General features: G+C 38.5%; 1 protein-coding gene across 2 annotated transcripts; it reads right to left on the bottom strand.

Moving 5' to 3' along the window:
• Positions 1-171: 171 nt before the first annotated feature.
• LOC109108720 (epsin-2-like) lies at positions 172-25,725 on the bottom strand. 2 transcript variants are annotated; one of them, XM_042721468.1, is made up of 9 exons: positions 25,353-25,725; positions 19,069-19,833; positions 12,287-12,399; positions 7,190-7,291; positions 5,636-5,756; positions 3,800-3,967; positions 3,586-3,675; positions 3,297-3,494; positions 172-2,972 (listed from the first exon to the last, which is right to left on the bottom strand). In XM_042721468.1, exons 2-9 carry the CDS (start codon positions 19,655-19,657, stop codon positions 2,620-2,622), a joined length of 1,734 nt encoding a protein of 577 aa, XP_042577402.1. In that variant the 5' UTR covers positions 19,658-19,833; positions 25,353-25,725; the 3' UTR covers positions 172-2,619. The 2 variants fall into 2 exon arrangements, with proteins under 2 accessions (XP_042577402.1, XP_042577398.1); XM_042721464.1 differs by having other exon boundaries at positions 5,636-5,765; positions 25,353-25,724.
• Between the last annotated feature and the right edge of the window lie 125 nt (positions 25,726-25,850).

Here is a 25,850-nt window from a genome sequence, read left to right as displayed (position 1 = left end):
CAAAATTACTGACATTTTACAAATAAAACAAAAATGGGAAAAAATAAATAAATCAAAATATTAATAAAAACTATAATAGAATCTCAAAAATGCTAAAATAACACTGGCTGTGGTGCCACAATAAGATGTGATGTCTGTGGTTCCTGACAGCACGAACAGACAGATCCGAAGTCATTGATACAATTTATTTGTTTTACCACTGCAGCTACAGGTCCTTTATCACTTGCTGCGGTTTAGATAGCAATAAAACATCTCACTCCTCCTGTGACTTTCCTACAAAACCATTACACCGAAATAAGGTACACAACAATGTTACAATAGAACAGATGATAAATTATATTATACAGTTATAATGCCAACAAGTTGAGCACATATCCATAAAAGCAGCCTGCTCCCAGTAATATGAGACAGATAAGTAAATACACAGACACAATAACATGGAAAAATAAAATGTTATGCATGTTCACAAGGTTAGTCCTCCACAATAAATGCATAATGAGTACATAAAAGAAAAACGGGTGATACACGGTAACAGCAAAATAAGATGACCGAGACGAAATGAGCTAGATATCGTATGGATTCAAAAGTAAAACTAGTCTGCGTAATCGAGTACTGTACAGTGATGTTCACTAGCAGGGAGTCTTGTTTATTAGGATCAGTGCCAGCTTCAACCATCACGGCCATCAAAAGCGCATAACATACATCTTAAAGCTGTCTTTATAGCCACCCCCAATATGCCTGAGTATGCCTGCAGATTATTGACCTCAACACACCCAGGCTCTGCTACAAGACTGCACGTGGGCAGTACTACAATATTTCCAGCAGAGGTCACTAGATCACAAATGAGAGAAATTGTAGAGTCAAAACTCTAGCCATAAATCAACAAAAAAAGCATGATTAATGATGATGATAATACTAATAATAGCTGGGGAAGAACTGAAGAGAGATAGATGTGTAGTCAGTTAGAAAATAACTAGCTCTGCATTTAAAAAGGACAAGCAATGTCACTTTGGTAACTACTATTGGTGGCAGATGTTGCCATCTTGTGCTTAACTGGTTGAATTAAAAGTGTAGACACAGCAAGCCACACGAAACACTAAGGCGTTCTCGCTTTAAATGGACATAGTCTAGTTTAAGTCTCATTTAATGATACAACTGTGGCCAAAATAAAATTGAATACAGAACAATGCAAATCAACCACAGGTTTCTAACTGTAGAAAGATGCATATGAACCCTAACATACACTTATACCACAAATTCAACAAAAAAAAAAATATCAATCATACAATCTATTACAGGACCTCTCCCACATTATAACCTGTCTTAGCATGTCCACTCGTTCTTGTAACACTATAAGCAAGTTAGCTTTGAATACAGAACTGAGGATTTTCTTAACAGCAAGCTCTGATATACGCTTGGCTTTTCTCCCCGATGTATTTGAACAGATTGCATTAGGAAGCAGTGATTAGTGATATAGCTGTCAGTTATAACAGTAAGATGCATTAGGACCTGATGAAGATATACGAACACAAATTTCCTCCCGTTTCCCTTTGCTCCTTCCATACGCGCACACACATAAATTAAAAATAAAAGCGTTACTGAAATGATCACATTTCAGACTGTTGGATACTCACAGAGAAGCTAAGCGGATGAATTAGTATGGATTAGCTGTTGATTATGGAGCTGTGCTGTTCAAACAGTGAGCCGTACTGAATTGAAAGAACCCATTTACCCAATAAACAACATCTCGGGATTGTAAAGCAGTAAAAAAAAAACAAAAAAAAACAGGCTTCAGTATAAAAAAGTTGAGCTGTATTATGATATGCAAACCAACTACCCGTCATGCATTAAAAAAGAAACGGAAGAACTAGTCTTCACTTCAGTATGAAGTTCATCTTTCAATGCATCAGGTTTAAAACCATTCACACATGCAGGTCACAGACTCCCTCCTTGTCCTCGGCTTTGCTCGTATCTTAGTGAACGGTTTCCCATCGCTTCTCGCACTAAGGACTAACGGTGGGTCAACAGTCAAAAGAAGATATATCAGAGCATGTGCAAAATCCCTGCTTAGAACATCAAAATCATTTCCATGTAAACTGATAGAGTCCCCTCTAAACCGTCTACTCAAGCGTACTGTAAATACACATGGTGTATATGCACTGTGTAGATCTTACAGGCTGCTTCGATTAAAAGGGTTAGCTTTATCTAGCACACGGCTTTCAAAGACTAGAAATTAGAAAAATTAAGACAAACCAGTACTCCTAGTTTCAAGCCTCTGATAAGAAAAGCAAGCCATCGAAAAAAGAAGTTAAAAACAGGACCCCTTGAAACGAGAGGTTGCTCCCGGGAAGAAAAAAATCCTAGATGCTGTATCGTTGATGTTTTTTTTTTTCAGAGAAAATTTAGAAAAGAATACCAAATCGTTGTATGGTACCAATCTCTGACAGGAGAGGAAGGGAAACGCCTGCCAGTGTAAAACCTGTAAACACCACTGCTACTCCCAAAAGTCTTAAAATAGCACACAGGTTTGAGGGAACACAACAGACAACGTTGTCTATGGCATAGGAAAGGGGATGGGAGAGAGATGTGTGTGGGTTTCGGGGAGGCAAACGTTGTTCCTCACAATAAGAAGGGGTTGGTTGTGCCGCCAGCTTGCGTCGCTGCGCCTGTGGGCGGTAGCCCCCCGCTCATGAGCGGCTGGGGCATGGACATGGTGCCTGGGATTCCCATGCTTGGCATCTGGCCCACGGGCCCAAGAGGAGCCATGCCGGCTATGGGTACCATGGAGATGGGGCCAGCTGGGGGCATTGAGGACAGAGGCAAGGGCTCGTTGCTTCTCTGGGCCACGCTGAAGCCCTGTCCGCTCAGGCCCATCATGGGACTGACTCTCATCTGGTTGAGGGTGGGTGGCTGTGGCTGGTTCACCTGGAAGGGGTTAACCTGAGCTGCAGGAGCTGAAGCTGCTCCAGAGACTGAAATGAGACCAATGGGAGGTACAGGTGAGCGCATTGCTTAATGAGAAAAATCTGGGCATCTACAAGGTTTTTAAAATCAAATTTAAGGCTTTTTACATGTTTTGACTTTGAAATGTGCTGCGCTCACATTTAATTAAATCATAACTTTAAGTTTAATAATTACATTAGACCGTTTTGAGATAACTGCTTTCTGTCCCCAAATGTAAGACTTTTTAAAATGATAATTAAGACTTTCTGACCTTGAATTTTATAAAACTGAATTTAAAGACCCCTGTAAATGTGCAAGAGATCTCCTAGACGTATGTAATTGGTGAGGAGTACCTCCAGCTAGGAAAGGGTTGGAGACTGGAGCCTGCTGGGGAAGCTTGCCGACCAGAGAGTCTAGGTTGACAAGAGCGGCGTTGGGACCCAGGAAAGACTCTGGAGTTTTTCTGGTTGGGCCGCTCGGTATGTCAAACAGATCAGAGCCTACAGACAAGCTGGTCTGCGATGGCAAGGCAGAGCTTCCTCTACCATCACCTGGTAAAAACATCACATCCTCATGTCATTCCCAACAACAGACGACACTTCTTTTAACTAGTAAACTGTTGTGATAGCAGCCAGCATTTACCTGTCAGTGCTGAGGAGCGAAGACTGTCAAACTCAGAGAGGTCCTCCCTGGAAGTACCATTTGGGGTGGAGAAAAGATCAAAGCTGCCGACTGAGGGAAATAAGACAGACAGTTGGGAATACAAATGAAGCTTTTCATTTTTAATATACAAGAATGCAAAATAGAGATGTCTTATTTCTCAATGTAACGTGAAACACATTTTTAACATGCTCACCTGTGGCAGGGGCTTTGGGGCGGGTGGCAGGCACTGAGCTCCAGGGATCAGCAGCTGCAGGAGCCGGGGGAGACCCCCAGGGGTCACTGCTTTTCAGAGGAGCAACTGAGGAAGAGGCACTGGGAAGACCCCAGGGATCCACAGGAGCAGTTGGCTTAGGGGCTGCACCTGGAAGATACACACAGATGTGTTAAGTAACACCGTAAGTAGCACTACAAAGAAAAACCACTGCCACTCCCTTACTCTGACTCTTGTTTATCAATAACTGAAGAAAGGCCTTTTTCCAGAGCTAATGTTTTTAAAATAAAATCAAACCCTAATGAGTTGCAATATAACAGAAGTAGCAGTGGATCTTTTCTTCCATATTGTGATATGCGAGTGAAATGGATTTAAAAAAAAAAAGAAAAAAAAAAGAAGAACTAATGCCGGAACTTGGTTCTATCCATTAGTTGTTGATTGAATGGAGGAAGATCTAAATGAATGCCTGCAGGTGATAAGAAATAGCCAGGATTTCTGCGGCCTACATGACTGGAGAAGTCCAGTATGTTTCACCAGTAAGAAGTTTGCCATTTCACCAGAAGATTATGACATTTTGAATAAAAATGGAGAAAAAAAAATAGCACAGATGAATCATTCACAAGATGCATTTACGAAGTTAGTTGCACATGTAAGCACAATACAATAATGATCATATTGATATAAATGAGAAGACCACAGAATTACCACTGCATGTCAAAAAATATTTTGCATTTTGCATAACTTTCTTTGAACAGGAACTTGTTGGATTAAACCTGAACAAACTAAAATATGACAGGAGATAAGGCACCAATTCCAAATTTAAGATTAATCACATATACTTCAAAAAGATGACATTAATTCATTATTTTAAATCTAATGGCTATACTAAAATTATATTAAAAACAGCAGGAACAACAAAAGAAATTCTGTTTTACAAATGAGTGTGACAGGCAATGCAAGTAAAATGGGAGTAGAGGTTATGGAATAAAGAGTGAAAATTGATGGTTTTTAGCGGTGTTTCCACTTTAAGAGGACATGCACACTTGCCTCAGTGCTTCTCACCATGCGCTTCATGACTTTAGTCTGGCTTAAACTTAAAAGAACTACGCTGCTGGAAGAGGAACCCTTTACAGGCTCAGCGCTCTCTCAACCAGTGCAGATCTGAATACTGAGTCTCTTTGTTTTGTTCACACTGGAATGCACTACTACCAGCCTAGCTACATTACTGAGCTGCCACGAAGAGCTACAGGCCCAAACTACATTAAGAAATAGAGTCTGAGGGGGGGGCCTTTTGGTAAACAGGTGGTCCTCACATTCTGACCACTAACATTTCTTTTCTTTTTTTGGTAAAATTAGATTCAAGTATGCCTTAAATTCCTACAAAAAGCTAGTATCTATTATGCAAATGGTTGTGGTGGGATAAGTGCACTTTTGTTAGTATAAAGCCTAATGTGATCAGCCTAGCAGGAAGCTGATTCAAACTGCTGTCAATGTGCTATTATTAACTAGTCAAATGTGATCGTGTGTGAAGGGTGTTTACTAGTTTTTGAGCATGCATGCCTTTAAGATAATAAAACTAAAAATAGTGTCTGTTTTTAGATACATTTTCCTCATCCATTTGACAATTTATTATATCACACAATATTTATGCATTTTCTCCAAAATGGTTTAAAAATGTAAAGATTTAAATGGTCACAAGACCAGGAAGGATAGTCAAACAAGTCTATTGACACACTCTTTAGGAAACTTTATAATCATCATGATATTTACAATCTAATTTATATTGTCCAGCACTAGTTTGTGAGTCTTTGTGTTTACCGTAGGGCTGCCAGGGGTCTGAGGCAGGGCCTGCTGCTGCTGCAGCTCCTGCTCCCCAAGGGTCCGATGCTTGATCGGCAGGGCCCTTGGGAACCGCGTCCATCAGATCCATCAGAGATGACTGTGGAGGCTGCACACACAACATATGAGATTAGTGCCCACAGACAGATTTCACTATCCAAAGCAATCACATCTGCTTTAGTGAATAAGAACTCGGCAGCTGATCTGAACATAAATACTCACATTATGAGGAAACAGGTCCGCAAGCAAAGAAACGGAAAAAAGAAGTTCATTGAAGAGATTAATGAAATTGTTTTCTGGTGACATTATTTAGCTTATAGTCGTATTAACACAAAAGTCTGGCATTATAGTTTAGTTTTACACAGTAATCAGTATTTAGGTAACTGAACATTTTCAGGTAATATACATTGAGGTTGACATCTTGTGGAATTGCCAATTCTTTGATAATTATTATGCAGCAGATTTTATGAGCTCATTAATTGAGAGACATTAAATATTTGAAACACAACCATTTAAAAAGAACTAATGAAGGCAAAAAAGCTGACAATATCACAGCTCCTAAATATATATTACAGTTTAAAAAATATGGGGTCAGTAATACTCTTTTTAAAGAAATCAATACTTTTATTCAACAAAGAAACACTGAATTTATCAAATGTGAAAGTGAAGACACTGATAATGTTACGAAAGATTTTTAATTCAAATAAATGCCGTTTGAAACTTCATATTCAAGTGTATCACAGTTGCCACAAAAACATTAAGCAGCACAACTGTTTTCAACATTGATATTAATAATAAAGAATATCTTAAGCATCAAATCATATAAGAATGATTTTTGAAGGATCATGTGACACTGAAGACTGGAGCAATGGGTGCTGAAAATGCATTGCAGGAATAAATTACACTTTACAATATATTTAAATGAAAACTTTATAAATTGTAATATTTCACAATATTATTGTTCTTACTGTATTATTGATCAAATAAATGCTGAGCAAGAGAGATAAAAATCTTACTGACCCCAAACGTTTGAGCAGGTGTGCATTCATATATTTTAACCTAAAATAAAGCCAAACTTTTGACTGTGTTAAAAAAAATAAATCTGCTCAACTTTTCCAAAAAAAAAAAAAAAAAGAAGAATTCTGCTCTACTCTTATGTTAGCTAGCATCATCAAATGAGCCACTTGGCTTTCAAAGACTTTGAATATGATGCATAAGTACAGTTTTTATACAGTACTTTAATGAGGTTTTAAAACTTGACATCCCCTGATCAATATATGCTTTTGTATTTGGAGTAGAACAGAATGAACATTCAAGTAAAATGTCTTTGTTCTACAGAAGAAAGAATGTCATACATGTTTGGAACGACAAGGTTGAGCAATTGATGAAAATTTTAATTTCCGGGTGAACTGTCCCTTTAATAAATAACAATGCAGGAGGTCAGGGATGTGTAAACCTTCTGCAGAGTTTTGTGTGACTACAGATTCAGTTCAGGCCTATTGATGAGCTGAAGCGATCAGAGGCTTCACCTACCTCTTTCTTCTTCTTGGCCACTTTCCCTGTGTTGGAGTCTTTGCGGCTTTCTTCCAGAGCCATCTGGAGCCGCAGGTCATCCCCACGACGCATCCTCTCCTCCTGAACAACCACACAGAGACACACAAAAGAATTCATGTCATATCACACACACATTATGGAGTGCATGCCATCTGTTGAATCACAGTGTGAACCTGCCACCCTGTGTCCTATGATGATAAAGCCCTATTGTTGTGATTCAAGATGATTCAGCATCAAAATTCAGTTACTGAGGCATGCAAAATCGGCAGATTACACATTGAAGCCAAGACTCAGAATTGTGTTAGCATTACTTAGCAAACCAAAAGACACACCCAACACTTTGTTTCCTCAACAGGTCAGTTTCAAAGGGCAGAGGAGACAGGAAGGAAACATGTAAAAGGAATGTAGCAAGGAATGTAAAACATGTCAGTGGGAAGCAACCGAGAATAGGCTGTAATCTGTCCCTATGTTAATTTTGTGGCAGTATATAACCTTGTATTTGGTGAGCCATATTCATGACAATTAAAGCTTCAAAGCTGAAGGGTAGTGAGAACAGATCTTCTGTAGGGTTTGACCTACAGTACAAATCAACACATTTGAACAATTATTTCAATAAAATATTTCAATAACACTCCAAGTGAAAATCTGGAAAGTGGAAAATATCAGCAATCAAACATGGTTAAATGAGGCTGTAGTGCAAGCAAAGCTCCTTTAAAGAAAAACATTTCACATAGCCAAAAAAGATTTCTAACGTTTCTGCATACAGGACATTTTAGTGCAAAGCTTAAACATGAATGATTTATGCAGGAGGAAAAGAGAAAAGAGAAAGGACATCGTTTACCAAGCAGAAAAAGCCAAGATGAGTGATGCTTTTTAACCCACAAAACATAAACCAAAACACCTAAACCTAACACACCAAACCTTCTAAAACAAACATTCCCATACAATTAAATCAACCCTATTTTAAATCAACACCAGTTAAAATCAAGAAACCTCACAGAATGAATCACTTTCTCCATTATTGACACATGACAGCGATACACTGAGAGGCAGGTTTAAGATGGCCAATAGTGTCACACAGAAATGTAAGAAGTACTGTACCTCTCTTTCAGACAAGCCCCTCTTTTAAAGCACGATCATGCCTGATTTTTTCATTTATAAATTCATCCCAGATGTCCAAGAGCACACACAATTCCTTCCCATTGTTCTCTGAGCAACGAGACCCCAAGCATAATCAAAGCCTTCAGGAACATTATACTTCCTACTGTATCAGCTGCCCCACTTCATCACTTTTATAAGATGTGTAAGATGTGGTTTTAAATCCCAGCGAGACAGTTGTGTGGTTGTATGGCTTCCACACTCATTTGTAAGCTTCCTAAACAATATCCTCTTGCTGGTCTGGCTCCACTTTGCAAGAAAAGGACAACTAGGTATATTAAACTGCATTTCATTAGCTCTGTACTTGTACTCTGCCTAATGACAATAAAGTTGAATCTAATCTAATTTGTGTAACCTGTAATTGGGAAGAAAATGAGCCAGCATAAGGTCATACTTTAATTTCTTGATGCTGTGTCAATTTGAAATATAAGTATAGTAAAAGTGGCTTTCATTTCATTTGCAATTAGAAATTAAACATTTTCCCAGAAATAGAGTAATTGTATCACTATCATCTATGAGTGTGCGATATCAAGATTTTTGATCATGGATGACTAAAATGTCCCCACGATCTGTTTTTGAAGAAATATCGTAGCATCGTGCTACAGTGCACATTCTATTAGTTGCAGTTCTAGCGCTTCCATCTCAAGAGTCAATATAATGTACGACGCCACATACATTCACATCAAATGTTAACTCAGCGGTAGAGTTACACTCATGGGACCCTGCACTTCACAATCACAAAAGTACATTATTTACATATGCTTCAAAGCCTTGCCAGTTAAACATTTCATTCAAACATTTTGTTCTGACATTTGCTTTTTCTGAGCTCGTACATCTGAAGTGCGCACAAAACTCAGTCAAACAGCACCCGTTTACTGGACTGAGTTATTTCATGTCTGATTGTGCTAACACTGTCAAAAACACACAAGGTTTACATATAAACAGAGTTGGTTATGCCCAGAGTGAAAGCAAACAGCTCTTAAAGCAACAGTACTAAACATGATACCGCTTGTCATTAAAGGGATAGTTCATAGTTTATTCACTTGGCCCAAACCTGTATTAATTTCTTTCTTCTGCTCAACACAAAAGATGATATTTTGAAGAATGTGGGTAACCAAACAGTTGCTGGTCCCCGACTTTTATAGTAGGGGGGAAAAAAAAATACCATTGAAGTCCCTGGGGACTAGAAACCTGTTTGGTTCAAAATAAATTTTATGTTAAAAGAAGGAATAAATTAGAATCAGGTTTAAAACATCTTGAGAGTGGGTAAATGATCATTTTCATTTTTGGGAGAACTATCCCTTTAATGTTAATAAACATGGATGCACATGTGCAGGGTGTGCATGTGCCACCAAAATAAAAAATGTGCAGACTAAACAGGTTCAGTTTTTAATGCACAATCACCATTTTAGACCGTTTTAATCTGGATTTTCCGTCAAAAAAATTGTCATATTTTTTGCCATATCACCCACCCCTTCCATTACCTAATTATACACCCCTTCCATTACCTAATTATATATAGAGGCAATACAGTTAGGTAAAACTGTATCTGATAAGACTATATACAAATGTGTTCATTCCTGAATCAGCTCTTCAAAGCTGTAACTTTAAATAAACCAACAAACACTAACTAATTTTATTTCAATTTAAATTTCCACTTCTGTGTCAAATATTTTTCCACATTCGATGCAGTAAATGACTATTTGAGTATTCACATTGGCTAGATATTTACTAATGGGGAACCATTAGAGCTAGACATTCTCTGAAATTGCTTGCTGAATGTCTGGGTGGTGGACCAATATGGTTTTAACTATGGAGTGATGTTCATGCATATTAGGGCAAATTAAAAACAACGAGAGAAAATAATTGAAATAAGTCCACAGTCAATCTGACACAGCAAGTGGGACCGTATGGCTGTAATTTGGCTAATATAATATCACAAGCCCAGTTTTTCCAACAAAGTGCAGAGAAGTTTTATTTTAAAGTCTTCTCCAAATATTAAGACTCACACCATGTTCATAGGCCAAAATCTGGAAACGGATTACATCACCCAAAAGTCAATGGGTTACTTGAATTGGTTTTTGGTTAAATGCCTGAAATAACTTCTGTGGTTAACACAAGCTCTAGATATTTTCATGTTTTATTTTACATATATTATTTTATATACGCAAGTACTACCTCTTGTGATTCTTTTAAATCTTTCATATGTCTTGAAAAAGGCTGTTGCAAACTAGTGTCTAAATAGGACTACATTGTCAGGGACATTAAACATCATTAGGCCGGTCACGATAACAAATTTTGCTGGACGATAAATTGTCCAAGAAATTATTGTGATAAACAATAATATAGTCGTTCTAAGACCAGTTTCAACTAATATAATGATAATGGCAAAATAATGCAGGTACACCTTTTCAAAGATCAATAAACTTTTATTTCTAAAGAATATTTAACACTGAAAACGGAAAACATTTTCAATATCCACAATTAATGAACAAAACAACCAAAAAACAATAAAAGCAATGGACTGTCAGTCTCTGTTAAAAAAAAAATGCACTTGATAAGCTTTGTTCAAATAAAGCAAAACTGAATTGCCGTCTATGTCCACCAAGGACGAGAGAGAGAGAGAGATTTTATGGCAGATTCCGAGCAAGAAATACCAACATGTTGACTTTGTGTGGCTTAAAAATTAATTAATTTTGTATGTTTGTATGTTATGTGTATATGCCAGTTATGGATGCTCATATTGACCGTTTAACCATTAATCGAAAGTAAACATTTTGACCAATTAAGGGGCCGTTCACATATCGTGTCTTTTGGGCGCTCAAGTTTGTTATTTCAAATGTACTGTAGACGCGCTGTATGCGCGCTCATAATGGAAGCGACGCACTTCGTTTTTCCCATTGCTGAAATTTCCTTGTTTTAACGGAGATCGCAGCTGATGGATGCTTAGCAACGACAGACGCCTCAGGAGCGCAATTGCCCGAGTGCTTTGGAAAGGAGGAGAAAGCGACGCGCCTAGCGTTTTCCACGCGTTTTTAGGTGCGACATGTGAACGGCCCCTAATCCTATCAGTTAAACTGTTTTTTTATTTATTTTTTATTTTTTTTGCTGCATGGTAATAATATATATGTTAACTCACTGGGCACGTTGACGCGCAACCACACGCATACAGACATATTTAGCTGAGCAAGCCAAATGAAGCAAGCGAAAAGTAGGCTACTATGTGGGACCATTTCGACAGAAAGGGCAACGAAGTTACTTGCAAAATATGTTACGCAGTATTAAAATAAAGCAGCTGTGCAAGTTCAATGCAATATCATTTGCGACGCAAACATCCACAAGCAAATGAAAGTCACTTCCCAAAGCTGGCAACTCTAACGAGACGTTATCTCTTTATTCCCGGGACATCTGTGCCATCGGAGAGGGTGTTTTCTGCCGCAGGCTGTACACAGGCTGCGCTCCAGACTAACCCACCATCATGACATGTTACATTTATTAAATAAAAATGGAAAAAAAAAAGAAATGATCGCGGCCGGAAAAATTATCGAGCTCATTTTTTTTATCGTGCGATTAATTGATTTATCGACTATCGCAACAGGCCTAAACATCATGTCATCAAACAGGTAAACTAGTCTGCTTTTACAGCCTCATTGTGTTTAAAATCATGCTCTTGCAAAATACACTAGCTGAAACCTTCAGGAAAAAGTGTTTTTTTTTTTAAATAAAGCCTGAAATAGCACTATAAAAAGCTCTCTTTAATGTACATCTGTGCTTCTAGGAAGCCCCGCCCATCATGAAAACCCACTGATGCAAAATCCTTCTCATAACTGTACATTAAGCATCACCAATCGTATAATTAGCTGTAGATGTGTCACATCAGGCAGCAGTTTTAGGGTGGTACTGAGTGGCATGACGTACCTGCTCAGCAGCCTCTCGGCTCATGGCAAGAGCCAGCTGCAACTGTAGCTCCTCTTCTCCACTCGTCTGAGGTCTGGCTTGCTCCAACTCTGAAGATGCATTGGGAGATGTGGCTAAAACCAAACAAAACACACATACAATGACATTAATATTCAAGCACTGCACTGCTACCACACCCAGCTGGGTTATCTTAAAGTGCCCCTATTATGCCATTTTTACGGTTCCTAATATTGTTTTGGGAGTCTCCTACAATAGGATTACATGCATGCAAGGTCAAAAAACACTTTAGTTTCTCAAAATATGCATTTAATATAACCTCATTTTCCAGTGATTCTTAAATGATTCGTTCGAAGCCATTCAAAGAATCAGTCTCCCTAAACCCCTCCTTTCCGTGAGCCTGCTCTGCTCTGATTGGTCAGATGGCCTAGTCTGTTGTGATTGGTCTACGTCGTACATTGGTGTCGGAAACGATATGCCTATTTCAATAGTTCTGTATTTTGAACGCTCTATAGAAAATATAAAAATCTATTATTATCTATTATCATACTTAAAGGTTGTCATTCAGAGGAGAAGCTGGTCCAAATAAATAGGATACTGATCCAGCTTTCAACAGCAAGCGTTTTGTGAATACCGCGTTGAACTCCCCAAGATTAGAGCACGTCATTCGTCAGTTGAATGACGTGTTTGTGGGCGAGGTCAAGTTGTTCACGGCCGACCAACATAGAACATAGGCACGCATTATGCAAATGTGGGATTCGTATTACTAACAACTCATTTCAGCTGTTCAGAATCGGTTCTTTATTTTGGGAGACAATAACTTTATTTATCATGCACTTCCAGCTTTACAACTTTGCAGATTGTTTACATTCTATGATGGGGTCACTTTAAGGCAGGGCTTGGGTGAGCCAACAAGCACACATTACAATTAGTGTTGAGCGGGTTTTATCAGTTACTCATATGCTACAACACAAGAACAACTTAAAATGTTCTCGCTGATTTTATGTTTGTCACTCAATGAATAAGAGGTTATTTAAAGAGGCAATGGTGAATATCAAATAAACATAAATGAGTGTTGCACATGCCAGGCAATAATGAAGAAGCCAAGCTGGGTAAACCTCAACAGCCTACTGATTATAAGCTTGTTGCTAAACCAGTGAACAAAAGTACTTTCGATACTGACTGGATTTGGAAAACACAAGTATCTCTAGCCATTTCAGAGTACATGGATCAGTCGCAGGCCAATGTGAGCCAAACACCTAACAAAGCACAGGTCACAAGGCCAGAATTAACACTACGCTCAAAGCAACCACAACTGCTCAAACTATATGCAAATGACACGTCTGACAAAAAGAGCTGCACGTTTGTGTTAAGGCTCTGATGTTTTAAGTTGCTGTTGCTGTTTGTAAGCAGCAACAATCAATAGTCTGCTTGTCTGTTATCCATGAGATCTCTGACAGCCATTAGGCTTAGTCTTGATGTATCGCTTCAGTAACGGTCAGAAACAATGGGCCTGGAGAATCTCAGTGCCTTTGAAACACAAGCTTCCCGGTTTCTACACCCCAAGGGACTAGAAATTACAACCAAGGGGCTTGAGTCTGTGGGAAAAGCAGTAGGCGAACAGGGGAAATGAGGTAGTGTGGGCGTGGAGCTTTGGTGAGATCACAGATGACATCACAAGTGCTTCCAATCCACACCACTCTTACTGGGCTAAAATGGAAATATGACTCATATGCCAACTGCATGCTTCAAAGTCAATTTCTCAGAATCATAGTTTAAATAGCAAGGTTGATTTTTTTCCATTCATAGACTTATTGAGAAATGCATTTTTAAGCTTATTTTGGCCAATAACCACATATAAAGACAGTTATCTGGCTGACATGTTAACCGGCTTAAATGTAAAGCAACCAATCTGATTAGAGCCAGCCAGACCAAAAAGTGCCTTCCATATTTGTACGCAACCAGACAATCAGGACTGTCTCAGTAAATAGCCTCAGCCAGCACAACCAATGGACTACTTGTCCTTCAGTGTGGGGCTGGGACAAAGACTATTTCTTTGATAAATCTGGTTCTCTTCATCAGATATGCTGACATTGTGTCTACGCACAAGCAAACTGCATCCATTTTTTTTTATTGCCACAGAAGCATCTATGACTATTTTTGTTATTGGTTGAAACAAAGCTGGTCATTTAACTAATAGTTGAGTGTTTAACTACATAGTCCAACAGTTATATTCTGAAATATGTTTCAAAATGTGGCCAAAATTCTGTTCAAAGAAAATAACTGGTGTTACATTGTTTGTCAAAGTCTTTTGAAAAATTTGAATGATGTTTAAGCAAAAAAAAAAAAGCACCTGTGTTTTTGGAGTTTGGAGGCATGAGCAAAGTTTGGCTGCATTATGTTGGCTGGTGTAAAGGCATCCAGAATCTATTTTAAACAAGGTCAAGATTTTCCTTGGCTATTGGTTTAATTTGCTGTGTCCTTTAGCCAAGAGGGTATCATTCACTGCTCCAAGCAAAACTTAGTCTTTAAGAAAAATAGTAGGCAGCTTGACATTTCACTGTTACACAGCTTTAAATACTTTCTCTTGGTTATGTGCACCTATGTGATGTCTTACACACAGTTCACCAACACCACAATGAGCTTTTATGTGCATGAAACTGATAGTGAGGGTCTTTTCAGCGTAAGCAAAAGCTATAAAACATGTCCCGGACACCTAAAATGACATAATTCCGATCAATAACAAAAACAATACAGAAGGGGAAAAAATGCTTGTTTTGACATCTGATAATGACTTAACGAAGAGGTTTCTAAAATAGAAACTAAAAAGGTTTTCCATCAGCTGTTTCATAAGCAGTACAGTCACATTTCAATTCACTTGACTAGAAGAGGAATACACTTGTTGACAGCATGTGAGTTATTACTAAATTAAATGGACACTGACTTTTTCAACATCAAGTTTTTAGACTAAATTTAAATTAAAAACTAAATTACATAAATTTAAAAAATAAATTAAAGTGATCTCTTGATTAATGTGAATCATGAACACCACATCAAAAGAAAAATGTTTTACATGGAGTTTTGCATTTAGTGGGGAACAAATAAAAGTGAATAAGTGTAGGGCTAAATCTGTTAAATGTTAAACATTGCTCTTTGTATTGTAAAATACATTCTTGAAAAACAAGTTATATATTTATATATTAATATACTATAAAATTACATAAATTCATTTCAAATAAAAAACACATTAATTACGCAAAAACATAATAAAAATAAAACAAAAAAAAAGGATATTAACAAAGCAAAATTACTAAAAAATATTATAACATGAAAGGCTCCTATACGGAGCGGCACAAAGTGCTTATGCGCATCTTGTGCGTAGATTGATGCTCTTGAAGCCACACGGAGTCACAGCGTTCCGCACAGAAAAGTTTAAAACGCAAAGGGAAGAGGATTTTGATGCGTATTGTATATTTGTGTGATAGTTTATTTTCTTTTAACGGTTTTAAATTTCAGTTACTGTGCGCATTAGGGCTGTGGATCCCCAGCAAAGTCACAATGTGATACGTATCACGAGACAGAGGCCACGATACGATACTGCACTGAATTTCACCTCAGAAGAATTTAGTAAAACAGCTGTTGCTAACAACTGGAAGAACAGGCAGTTGACCTCTGCATTATGAAGGGCATTATATAGGTAATGGCATACGTTTCATGTTTACATTGTACACTCCCCTCCAGGTACAATATTCTGACTGTTTGCATCTTGTTTTTAAGCCCATAAATATTAAAGTACTCATTCTAATACATTTTAATTGTAATGTACTCTTTCTAATATATTACAATAATTTTAACATTGCTGGTAGGGTATCATTGCACAAATCAACACACTCTGTGTTTAAAAAAATAAAAGAGTTCTAAACTAATCTTTACTGTAGGCTACCTCACGCACACGTTTAGTCACTAGTTCACGCTGCGTGCGCACATATTCTTTTTAGCACTCAGACAAACTTTTTTGCGCTGCCCCACAATTTTATCAATAAAATAGCTTAATCACTCAAGAGTTACATAATGTTTTTCAACAAGGAGCTGGTAACATCATCATTTCTAAAGCAATTCAATCCACAGCTTGACTGTTAATAGAAAAACATGGCAAAGCAGTGGTATTTCATACATACACAGCTAACCTCCCCTTTCATAAATGAACACTTGATAAATTACAGTTGAGTATCGGATCGGCACACCCCTTGTAAGTGCCAATTCATTTTAGCATGTGTTTTTATAATTTGGCTGTACAACAACAACATATGAGCTAATGTTTACCATATTTGATGAGACGGTGTATGTGCGTTGATGTTTATATATAAATAAAAGCGCACATGAAATCAACTCATATAAAGCGACAGTGTCTCTTCATTGCACTAAGCAGTATTTGAAAAAATGCTTCTGTCCATAGTGTCGGACTGAGACCCAAAACACACTCACTGCCAATCAGCTGTAAGGGGCAGGTGTAGTTATGATAGGGAGAAGAGAGCGCTTCATGAGAGAGCACAGGACGGATATTAGCGAGACGAGGGCGAGGTCCTGTTGGTGTATGGGCGTTTTTTTTTTTTTTTTTTATTTCAAATATCAACATTGTTTGGCAAAATTCGCTTAGTGCACCTTTAAGACTTCAAAATAGTGATTAATAGACTTTCAAATGGATGAAAGAAAATGAGAGGTAATATCACAAATATCAATCTATATAACTATTCCTTTAGCACGATCAGTGAATACCAAACCACAGGTTTGTAGATCAGGAAAGCTAAATGCCAGAAAATCATTATAATCAAAAGCTTTTGTCATACAACACTAAATGAATTTCACAAACCAACAAAACCACATCTTAATGTTTAGAACCCATATCCTAATTTTCTTCTGTCTGATGAAGTGTGAATTATATCATGTGACTGAGAGCCCATTTACACTTCCTGGAGAAACCAGGAAACTAGCAGAGGAATGCAAAACACTCCTGCTAACAATACAGCTTTTCTTCTAACTTTTTCCTTTTTGTTAATGACTGTTTACACCGTTTTTCATGCTATGAAACTCCCCATATACTTTTCATCTTTTATATCTTTTCCTCAATCCAATATGTTGATGACAAAGGACACTAGTAGGTGGTCACAAAAAAAATTTACTCCAATGGTTAGATTTTGAATTGTGTTAAAATGAAACTGGCTGACTTGCTCCGAGCAGATTATCAAATTCTTTTTTTGTACTGTATAAAAAAAGGCAGGATGTAGTAGGAAAAAGAAAATGGAGAGAGACATATGCAGCTTCCTCCGTGAAGCACAGGGCAGAGCAAAAGACCTCTGGGATTTCAGGAATTCTGTCTTCCTGTAAAGAGCTGAGGGAAAGAGGTGGGGCGTGAACAGCACGCAGCTGTCCGGGGCAGACGCACAGCCACTGAGTGCTGCAGGGAGGCACAACGGAGGATGTGTCTCCTGCAGGGTAACAGCAGACAAGCAGTTTCCTGGTCTGCAGTGTAAAGAATTTGCACCATGCAGTTTGAGCTCCAGGTGTGCAGAGATTCTTAAAATGAACTCAACAAAGTTAATTCTTTTACATCCGAACCTGCCCAGATTAAGTTGTTGCCATTAGCAGCAACATTTCAGACATAAAGGGGAAAGATCTGCAGGCTACCAACCTTTAATTGTTGGTAAAGGGCTTAATAGGGTGAGTGACTTGGTGAGTGAATTCGCCTCTGGCTTTGAAAAAAATGTTTACTATTGTCATTTTGCATTATTGACACTATTTTCCTATTTAATACTGTAAAGTGCTTTGACACAATCTGTATTGTTAAAAGCACTATATAAAACAAGGTGACTTGACAAACACTGAAAAACAGTCATATATTATATGGTGCATATATTTAGCAAAATGCTCCTCTCTACAGATTCTTTTTCTAGCCGACTAATAAGATTATGGTGATCGAATGTTACGTGACATTGTTTACAAGCCGTTATATTGACGTCTTTGCGCAGCTGAAACACTGATTGAGCGATAACATGAGACAGGATATGGATTGTAAAGTTGTACTCCTTTTAACTTACCTTCGGATGTTTAGTCATGTTTATTTTGTGCTGAAACTGGTATTAATGTGGAGGAGATGATCAGTTCACGTGCGCCTCTTCGCTGACGCTACAGCGATCACTCCACATTAAACAGCGCCAAAATGGCATTTATTGTTTGAATACTACAATACAACGGAAAGAATTTGAAATCTGAGACTTTGTTTCATATTAAATGTACCAAAGCACACTGCTTATTGCGATACATTGAATGGGCGATGCCCTTCAATGTTCCATCCATTAACTGAGAACAGGCTAGACCAGTGCTTCCAAACCTGTCCTGGAGGACCCCCTGCCGTGCACATTTTGTATGTCTCCTTAATCAGACACACCCAATTTAGTTCTTGCAGTCTCTACTAATGAGCTGATGAGTGGAATCAGGTGTGCTAGATAAGGGAGACATACAAAAAGTGCAGGACGGGGGGCCTCCAGGACAGATTTGGGAAGCACTGGGCTAGACTAATCGATTCTAGGGATTTAAGAATTGATATTGTTTTTCATAAAAATGAGAATCAATATTTTTTACCCAGCCCTAATGGTCCATATATAATTTATTTTGAGCTGAAAATGTTTACAGCAGTTTTCCATATTTAATACCATTTTATCCCACAGTCCCACCAAAAATGTGTATAGAATTCATGCCTGGCAAGTTAACAAGCTAAAGAAACTTACATCCATGATATGATGCAGGCGATCCCTCAGACTTGCCATACTCCTCTGAGTAGCTAGTGGAGAGGTTGGGCTGGCTGGAGCCACGGCCGAAGCTGATCTGATTGTTGCTGCCCACACTGGTGGCCACCTGTGCCATGCGCTCCTTAGTCTTCAGGGCCTGAGAGCGTTCACCCTTCAGACGGTCATCATCCTTCAGTAGCACGACCAGCTGCTTAGACTTCTCTCTGACGTTGATGCCCTGGTCTTTGCCGTCCCGATCGATATATTGGAAATCTTTAAGTGTCTGTATGGCAAAGATGTTCTCTTTGCACTGCAGGGCCACTCGCTCAGAACCCGTTTTGATCAGGTAGTCCAGCAGCGTCAGGGCCTTGTACACATGCCGCCAGTTCTTTCCATGGTCGTTCAGCCTCTTCCAAATCATGCTCATTATCTCCGAAAAGGCCACCACATTGTAAGTGAGGTCAGCGATCTCTGACATCAGAGAACTGGAGGGGCCCCACGGGTCATTGGAAGTCGCTTCCCTGACCTTCTTCTCCGGCTCTGAATAGTTATTTACCACATTTTTCATTTGTCTCCGAATAGTTGGCATGGTGGCGTGTAGTGTTAAAATCCTTGAGAATTGAAAGTAGAAAACTCAGTTTTGCTTAAAAACTAAAAAAGGAGTCTGTTGTGCAATAGTTCAAACACGTTCTCTGTGTTACTCTGCACCTGCTAAAACCATTTCCACAGAGTGAAGGAAGCCAGCACGATGAATTCCTCCATTACCTGAAACACAAAACCAAACTGTCAGACAGAAACGGAAAAGCACAATTCGACATGTAATCTAGTGCACATAAAAAGCATTTATTATAATAATTTTTCTTTCCAAAAAAATTAAGTAAAAAGAAAGTGATTATGTTGATAAACCTGGTGAATTGCACAATGTACATACAGAATTTTAATGGTCCATTAACAAACTGCACTCACAGCTCAGATAGTTCAGATAAAGAGACATGGATCACAGCTGTTCACTTTTCAAAGCATTATACCACCCAGGTACGTGAAGTAAAACATAACCGTGTACACACAGAAGGGCGGCTTAGTGACTGAAGTACTTCCTATTACTCATCTTTTACAGTAACATAACAATCATGTGGGAAGACATCTTATTTCCCAAAAGTAATTGCACCATACTGTGCTCTCCATTATAGTACGGCATGTAAAATCAGTCTATGCTTGAACACAAACACATTCATCGTGTCTGCTAGCACAAATGAAGAATCAAAGTCATACTAAATATAAGCTTCCTGTCCTGAGCACACTGTGATGCTTCAATTGCCAAGAAAACATCTCAACCCATCCTATAAATTCATTAAAAGCTACTGAAATCGGACTCCTGCTCTCCAGCAGAGGAGCCAATAGAGCGCTGCCTTACGAGCAACCCCCACTGCCGCTCCCCCAAGCCCGCATACACATGAATACAGCCATGGCCTAATGAAACATCTGCTGCTTTAATGACCAGTTCAGGCCCAGCACATCAGAGGAAGAGAAGGGCAACTGTATCACTACCGGAACAAAGCTCCAGTGGCTCTCACTGTGACGGGGGCCCAGGAAGCCAGCACACAGGCCCTGGTCTGTGTAAGGATGGCCTCCTTCATACTAAAAGAACAGGTCTGGCAATGTCCTGCCAATATCAAGGAGTCTCAGTGATCGGTCTTGAAGCAGCGCCAGAGAACGGGCATAGCAAGTCCTGTGAGCAGCACTGGATCTCTCTTTTCTACTTCAAGAAGACATGAAACCTGTCCAGGAAGTTGGCTGAAGTAACACTACGATACTTTAAAAGATGTAAATGCTTCAACAAAGAAGCACTACATGGAAATGCTGTTATAAACATATTTTGGGGAATCAGCAGTTTTATCAACACCAGATAGCTACAGAACTTATTCTGAGAACTGCTGAATACCTCCTTGAAATCACCTTCAATATTTGGCAAACAATATTTTCCTCCCTAACAGCAGAGAGAATGGAGCAGTTTTATATGCCAGCTAATTTTACCTTTAAAACAAAGGTTAAAATTTTTTAATTTTAGTTAAGCACAATAAGAAACAATACACACAGAAAAACACAAAACGCAAATAGTGGAAAGGAAAAAAACGTCTTGCAACATGCTTTTAAAAACTAAACTTTTTGAACAGTTTCATGTGCAAGGTTTTGCATGTTTAACGTGTACATAGGAAAAAAATTAAAAACTTGTAGAAAGGTGTTCTATGTGAGTGGCCCTTTAGACTGCAGGAATTTAGTGCACTCAAAAATCTATTACTTATTCAGAGAACTGCTGAATATCACCAGCAAAGGGAATGCAAATTCTTTAATATAGTAAACATATTACCATATAAAAACCAAAGACCCCATTAAATGGCTTGAATGACAGTTTTCTTTCCTGTGTTGATGCCCGCAGCCATATCACCCTGTAGCTGGTGTGTTGCGAGCGCACTGGCACCGCTGTACTGTGGTTGCCGTCGCATCATCCAGGTGGATGCTGCACACTGGTGGTGGTTGAGGACAGACCCCCTCACATGATTGTAAAGCGCTTTGAGTGTACAGCAATTAGAGCTGTCACAATTATGAAATTTGGCTGACGATTAATTGTCTAAAAATAGTCACGTTATTGCAATTAATTGTGTTTTATGCCTTCGCCGATTATGGCAATTATCATGATTAATTGTCTTTTTTATGGCTTTCATTATATAATTGTGATTAATTTAAGGGTTCTGTAAATAATTATGATTTTATCTTTTAATCTTTTTAGTTATTTTGTAGTGTAAGATTACACAGAGCATTCCAAATTCTAAGAATCGGCCAATACTGATCCGTCACCAGAGCTATTTCTTTTTCTACACCACTACAGAATATCAATACTGTGTTTGTGGAACTAATGGTCACTCTTTTTTAAACCCTTTGTTAAACATAATTCACTTTATACTCATTTCCTCATTACAGAGAAAACTACATTTGAATAAAAATACATAAGCTATGAAATTAAACTAGCTGACTATAATTTAGCAACAAAAACAATATCTTGAAAAAAATTATTTGGTGCACATTATACAATTTAAATATGTTTATTCCGTTAAATATTTGTTTTCTTACAAAATACATTCATGAAAATAAGATAGAAATCATGAGCTTCTAATAATCTTTCTGTGTGCAAAACTTTGATAATGTGAACGCTTCAAACAGAGCGGCACAAAGCTCTTATGCACATCCAGAGTGCAGAATGATATGCTTGAAGCAACATAAGTCACAGCGCGCTGCACTCCTCACGGTACAATCAAAGAGAAGAGAAATGAGAGCAATGAACTCCAGCAAGATGTCATTTATTCAAAAACACCCAGACCTTAATCTACACATCAAGTCTTATAATGGGAATATATCATCTTGGAGAGAGAGTTTTACCGTGCTAACTGTCATAACTGAACGTGACGTGCTGTTTAAATGCAGAGCGGAGAATAACTGAAACAACCGCGGTTAGATCAAATAATCGCGATTAGATGGTCATTTAATTGTCGCAACAGGCCTAACAGCAATACACAATAAAGCACTATATAAATGCCTCATTCATTCATTTCCTATTGAAACAGGTGCTTTGGGCACAACATTATTTTTAATTATATCATCGGTTACGACAGTCAAGACAATGAAAATCTATCCGAGATGATTCACTGTTCCTATTATTATACTTGATCTGTAGATAATGATCATTGGTTTTACATAAAAGGACTTTATCTTGCTGGATTTTAGTGCTGTTTCTAAAGCATGTTACTTTCTACTGGGTGTCAAGAGTGATCTTGGAGTAGAGAGCACTATGAATTGTTCTTCATGCTCACAGTAACTGAAACTTAAAACTGTTAAAAGAAAAGGCTCCAACTATCGCACAGATATAATACACCACACATCAAAATCCTCTTCCCTTTGTGCTTTGAACTTCTCTATGCGGAGCGCTGCATGCTGTGACTTGCTGTATTATCCACTAACCGAGTTTATAATAGTATTTTTGTCATATACATTTAATCATTTGTTGTTTTTCTTTACAATGAAGTTGTCTATATGTGGTAGATTGTGTTTAACACACAAAAGAGTGATGATCAGGACAACACATTGAGGTATAGTAATTCTACACTGATTAAAAAAAAATAAAACTTCGCTGGTATCAGATCGGTATCGGCCAATACTCAAAATTTCTGGTATCGGATCGTTTCTAAAAAGTGGTATCAAGCCAGCCTTCCTAGAGAGCATCTGATTGGACAACAATCTGTGTGGCGCACAATTCTTCAATATTTTAGGTCCATTTTCCCAGAAGAGAAAGACAACGTTAAGAACAAAAAATAACCCTAACGCAAATTACATACAGACACCAAAATGAAAGGCAGCACACACTACATTGGCCATACAGTTCTAGCAGTGAAAAGCCAAAAATCACGGTGACCTTGCTGCACACAGGAACTGCTGTGACCTATTCCTCCAACATTTGACATGCGCAAGCCATGACGATCCATGACCGGCCGCATGATGCCCTTGCAATGAATACTAATCCTGCATAAGAAACACCAAGAGCAAGTTCTGCACAGCTGTGAAGGACAGGTTACCCTGATATGACTCAATCCCAACAAAAGATAGCGAGCATGGCAAGTGCCAGCATGCCTCACGTCTTTTAGGATCCATTGTTGAAGCGCTAAGGAAGGGTGTGTGGTGGCAGAGCGAATCCAGCAGCGAAAAAAAACAGGTGATAAGACTTTGCATGCTCAAACGCTACAAGAATTCGAAGGGAAAATTGGGGGGAAATGCACCCATATCTTGAATTTCTCCATAGAATTCAGGCCTGTAGGGTGAACTGAAAAAGGTGGATGTTATATAAGCCAGCACTTGTGAGAACTGCATTCTGCTCACAGGTGAACCAACCGGTTCTGCCGCTTCAAGTCAACTGCTTCCTATACATAATGCTACAGAAATCACTCAACATGTAATTTTTTCAATACTATAGTCTGCTCAAGAACTAAATCAGTAAGAAAATACATGACCAATGGTAAACTCCACTTCAGTGGCTTAATAAAGGCAGATGATCAGCTCTCGCTGTGTTGTCCTTTAGAGACTCTGTCTAATTACAGGAAGCAAAACACTGAAAGATAAAGAGACATATGCTGCAGAAATTGATCACAGAAACAACAGACAAGGGTTTCCCTCAATCACGGGTGTGTCCAGCAAGAAATCAGAGGAGGAAGAGAGCGAAAATCTCCATGTTATTATGAGGATAAAACGATTCTGTCTGGTCACACTGTCCACAATCTTTTGTAGTGTCCACAAAACAAACTGGTCAAACCACAAATCCGTCTTTACCAAAACTAAAGAAAAGGATTTGTGACTACACAGTAATCTCGCAGACAAACTAATCTAGCAATACCATAATGTAAACGGAGCAGAAAGTGTTTGGTGAATTAAGAAAGGAATGACTAAACCACAGTTAAATCGTGTAAAAATATTTAGATAAGATACTATAGCTAGACGAAATACACTTACAGCTTATATACTACATAGACCAAGATTACAGAGATGAATAGGAAATCTGAGTTTGCAACTCAATTTAAATAACGTTAGATCTCCGTTTTACACAAACAAAAATAATCCCAACGAGGATCATTAACAACAGTTTAACCAAACAAGGCCGGTTACAAATGTATTAAAGTATCGAGCTAACTTCAGCACAACCAACCTAATAAAATGTACCATTAGAGACCAAAATGAAAAATGTATAAAGCGACATTAACGACTTTAGACCGTTTCCACCTGAGGTTTAATTGCTAACGTTAACTAGCAAGCTACAGAAACCACGACGAAAGTTTTCGTTAATTATGAGAACTTTTTAAAAACTCAACTATTTTATTTTACTAATATAACGTTGTTAAAAATGTTGTAAGACTCACCGCATCCGAACTGTGGTGATTTGGTGTTTTATTTTTTAGGGACACCGACTCTTTAAATGCTATAAAGTGAGTTTAAGTATTAGCCGTTTAGGCTAGCTAACCGTGGCTATGCTCCGACTAACTTGCAAGTTTAATCAAATATCGCTCCAATTCCTCTCCGACCGCAAAGTCAATCGAGCTATATCATAGTCCTTCACTTTAATTCAAGTGTTTATGTAAAAACAACCTGAATTAGTGAAACCTCCAACCGAAATGTGTCTGGAGCTCGGTGGAGATATCGCCACACTGAGAGAAGCGGCTAGAAACAAAACAAAAACAGTAACTTACCAAGCCTCCTGTGCCGATGATGACCGGGGGTAACACCCGGCATACGTACACACTACTCGTACGAGAGATATAGAAACTTTATTTTCTAAGACACGGTCGCGATTGATGTGTTGTTAGTGTGCTGGGCTTGTGTGTGTGACACCCACAGCGTTCAACATGGCGCTCTGACTGCACATTCATCCTCCTCCGAGGGGCGAGACAAGACAAAGGGTGTGACCAAACTCACTGGGCTTCATTCTTAAAACTCTTTATTTCCCGAATATCACCGTTGCGAGCCTGTTTACGGCTATGAAAGTCAACCAAGACACGCAATAAGAACTACTCTACGTAAATAAGAGCACATTTTCCGTCATCGTGAGATTAGTGTTCTCTTGAATTACCCAAAACCGATCAAATTGGCGGAATGTGGCCCCCAAGTGGGTTTATATTAGACACAGCTGACTGTGGACAAGAGGTGGAATGTGTCTAGGTCTAGGAAATAAACTTCATGTTCTCATC

Source organism: Cyprinus carpio, chromosome A3 (assembly GCF_018340385.1).
Source record: "Cyprinus carpio isolate SPL01 chromosome A3, ASM1834038v1, whole genome shotgun sequence".
Taxonomy (NCBI): domain Eukaryota; kingdom Metazoa; phylum Chordata; class Actinopteri; order Cypriniformes; family Cyprinidae; genus Cyprinus; species Cyprinus carpio.
Note: the sequence above shows the minus strand (reverse complement) of the source record. Positions and strands in the feature narration are given on the sequence as shown.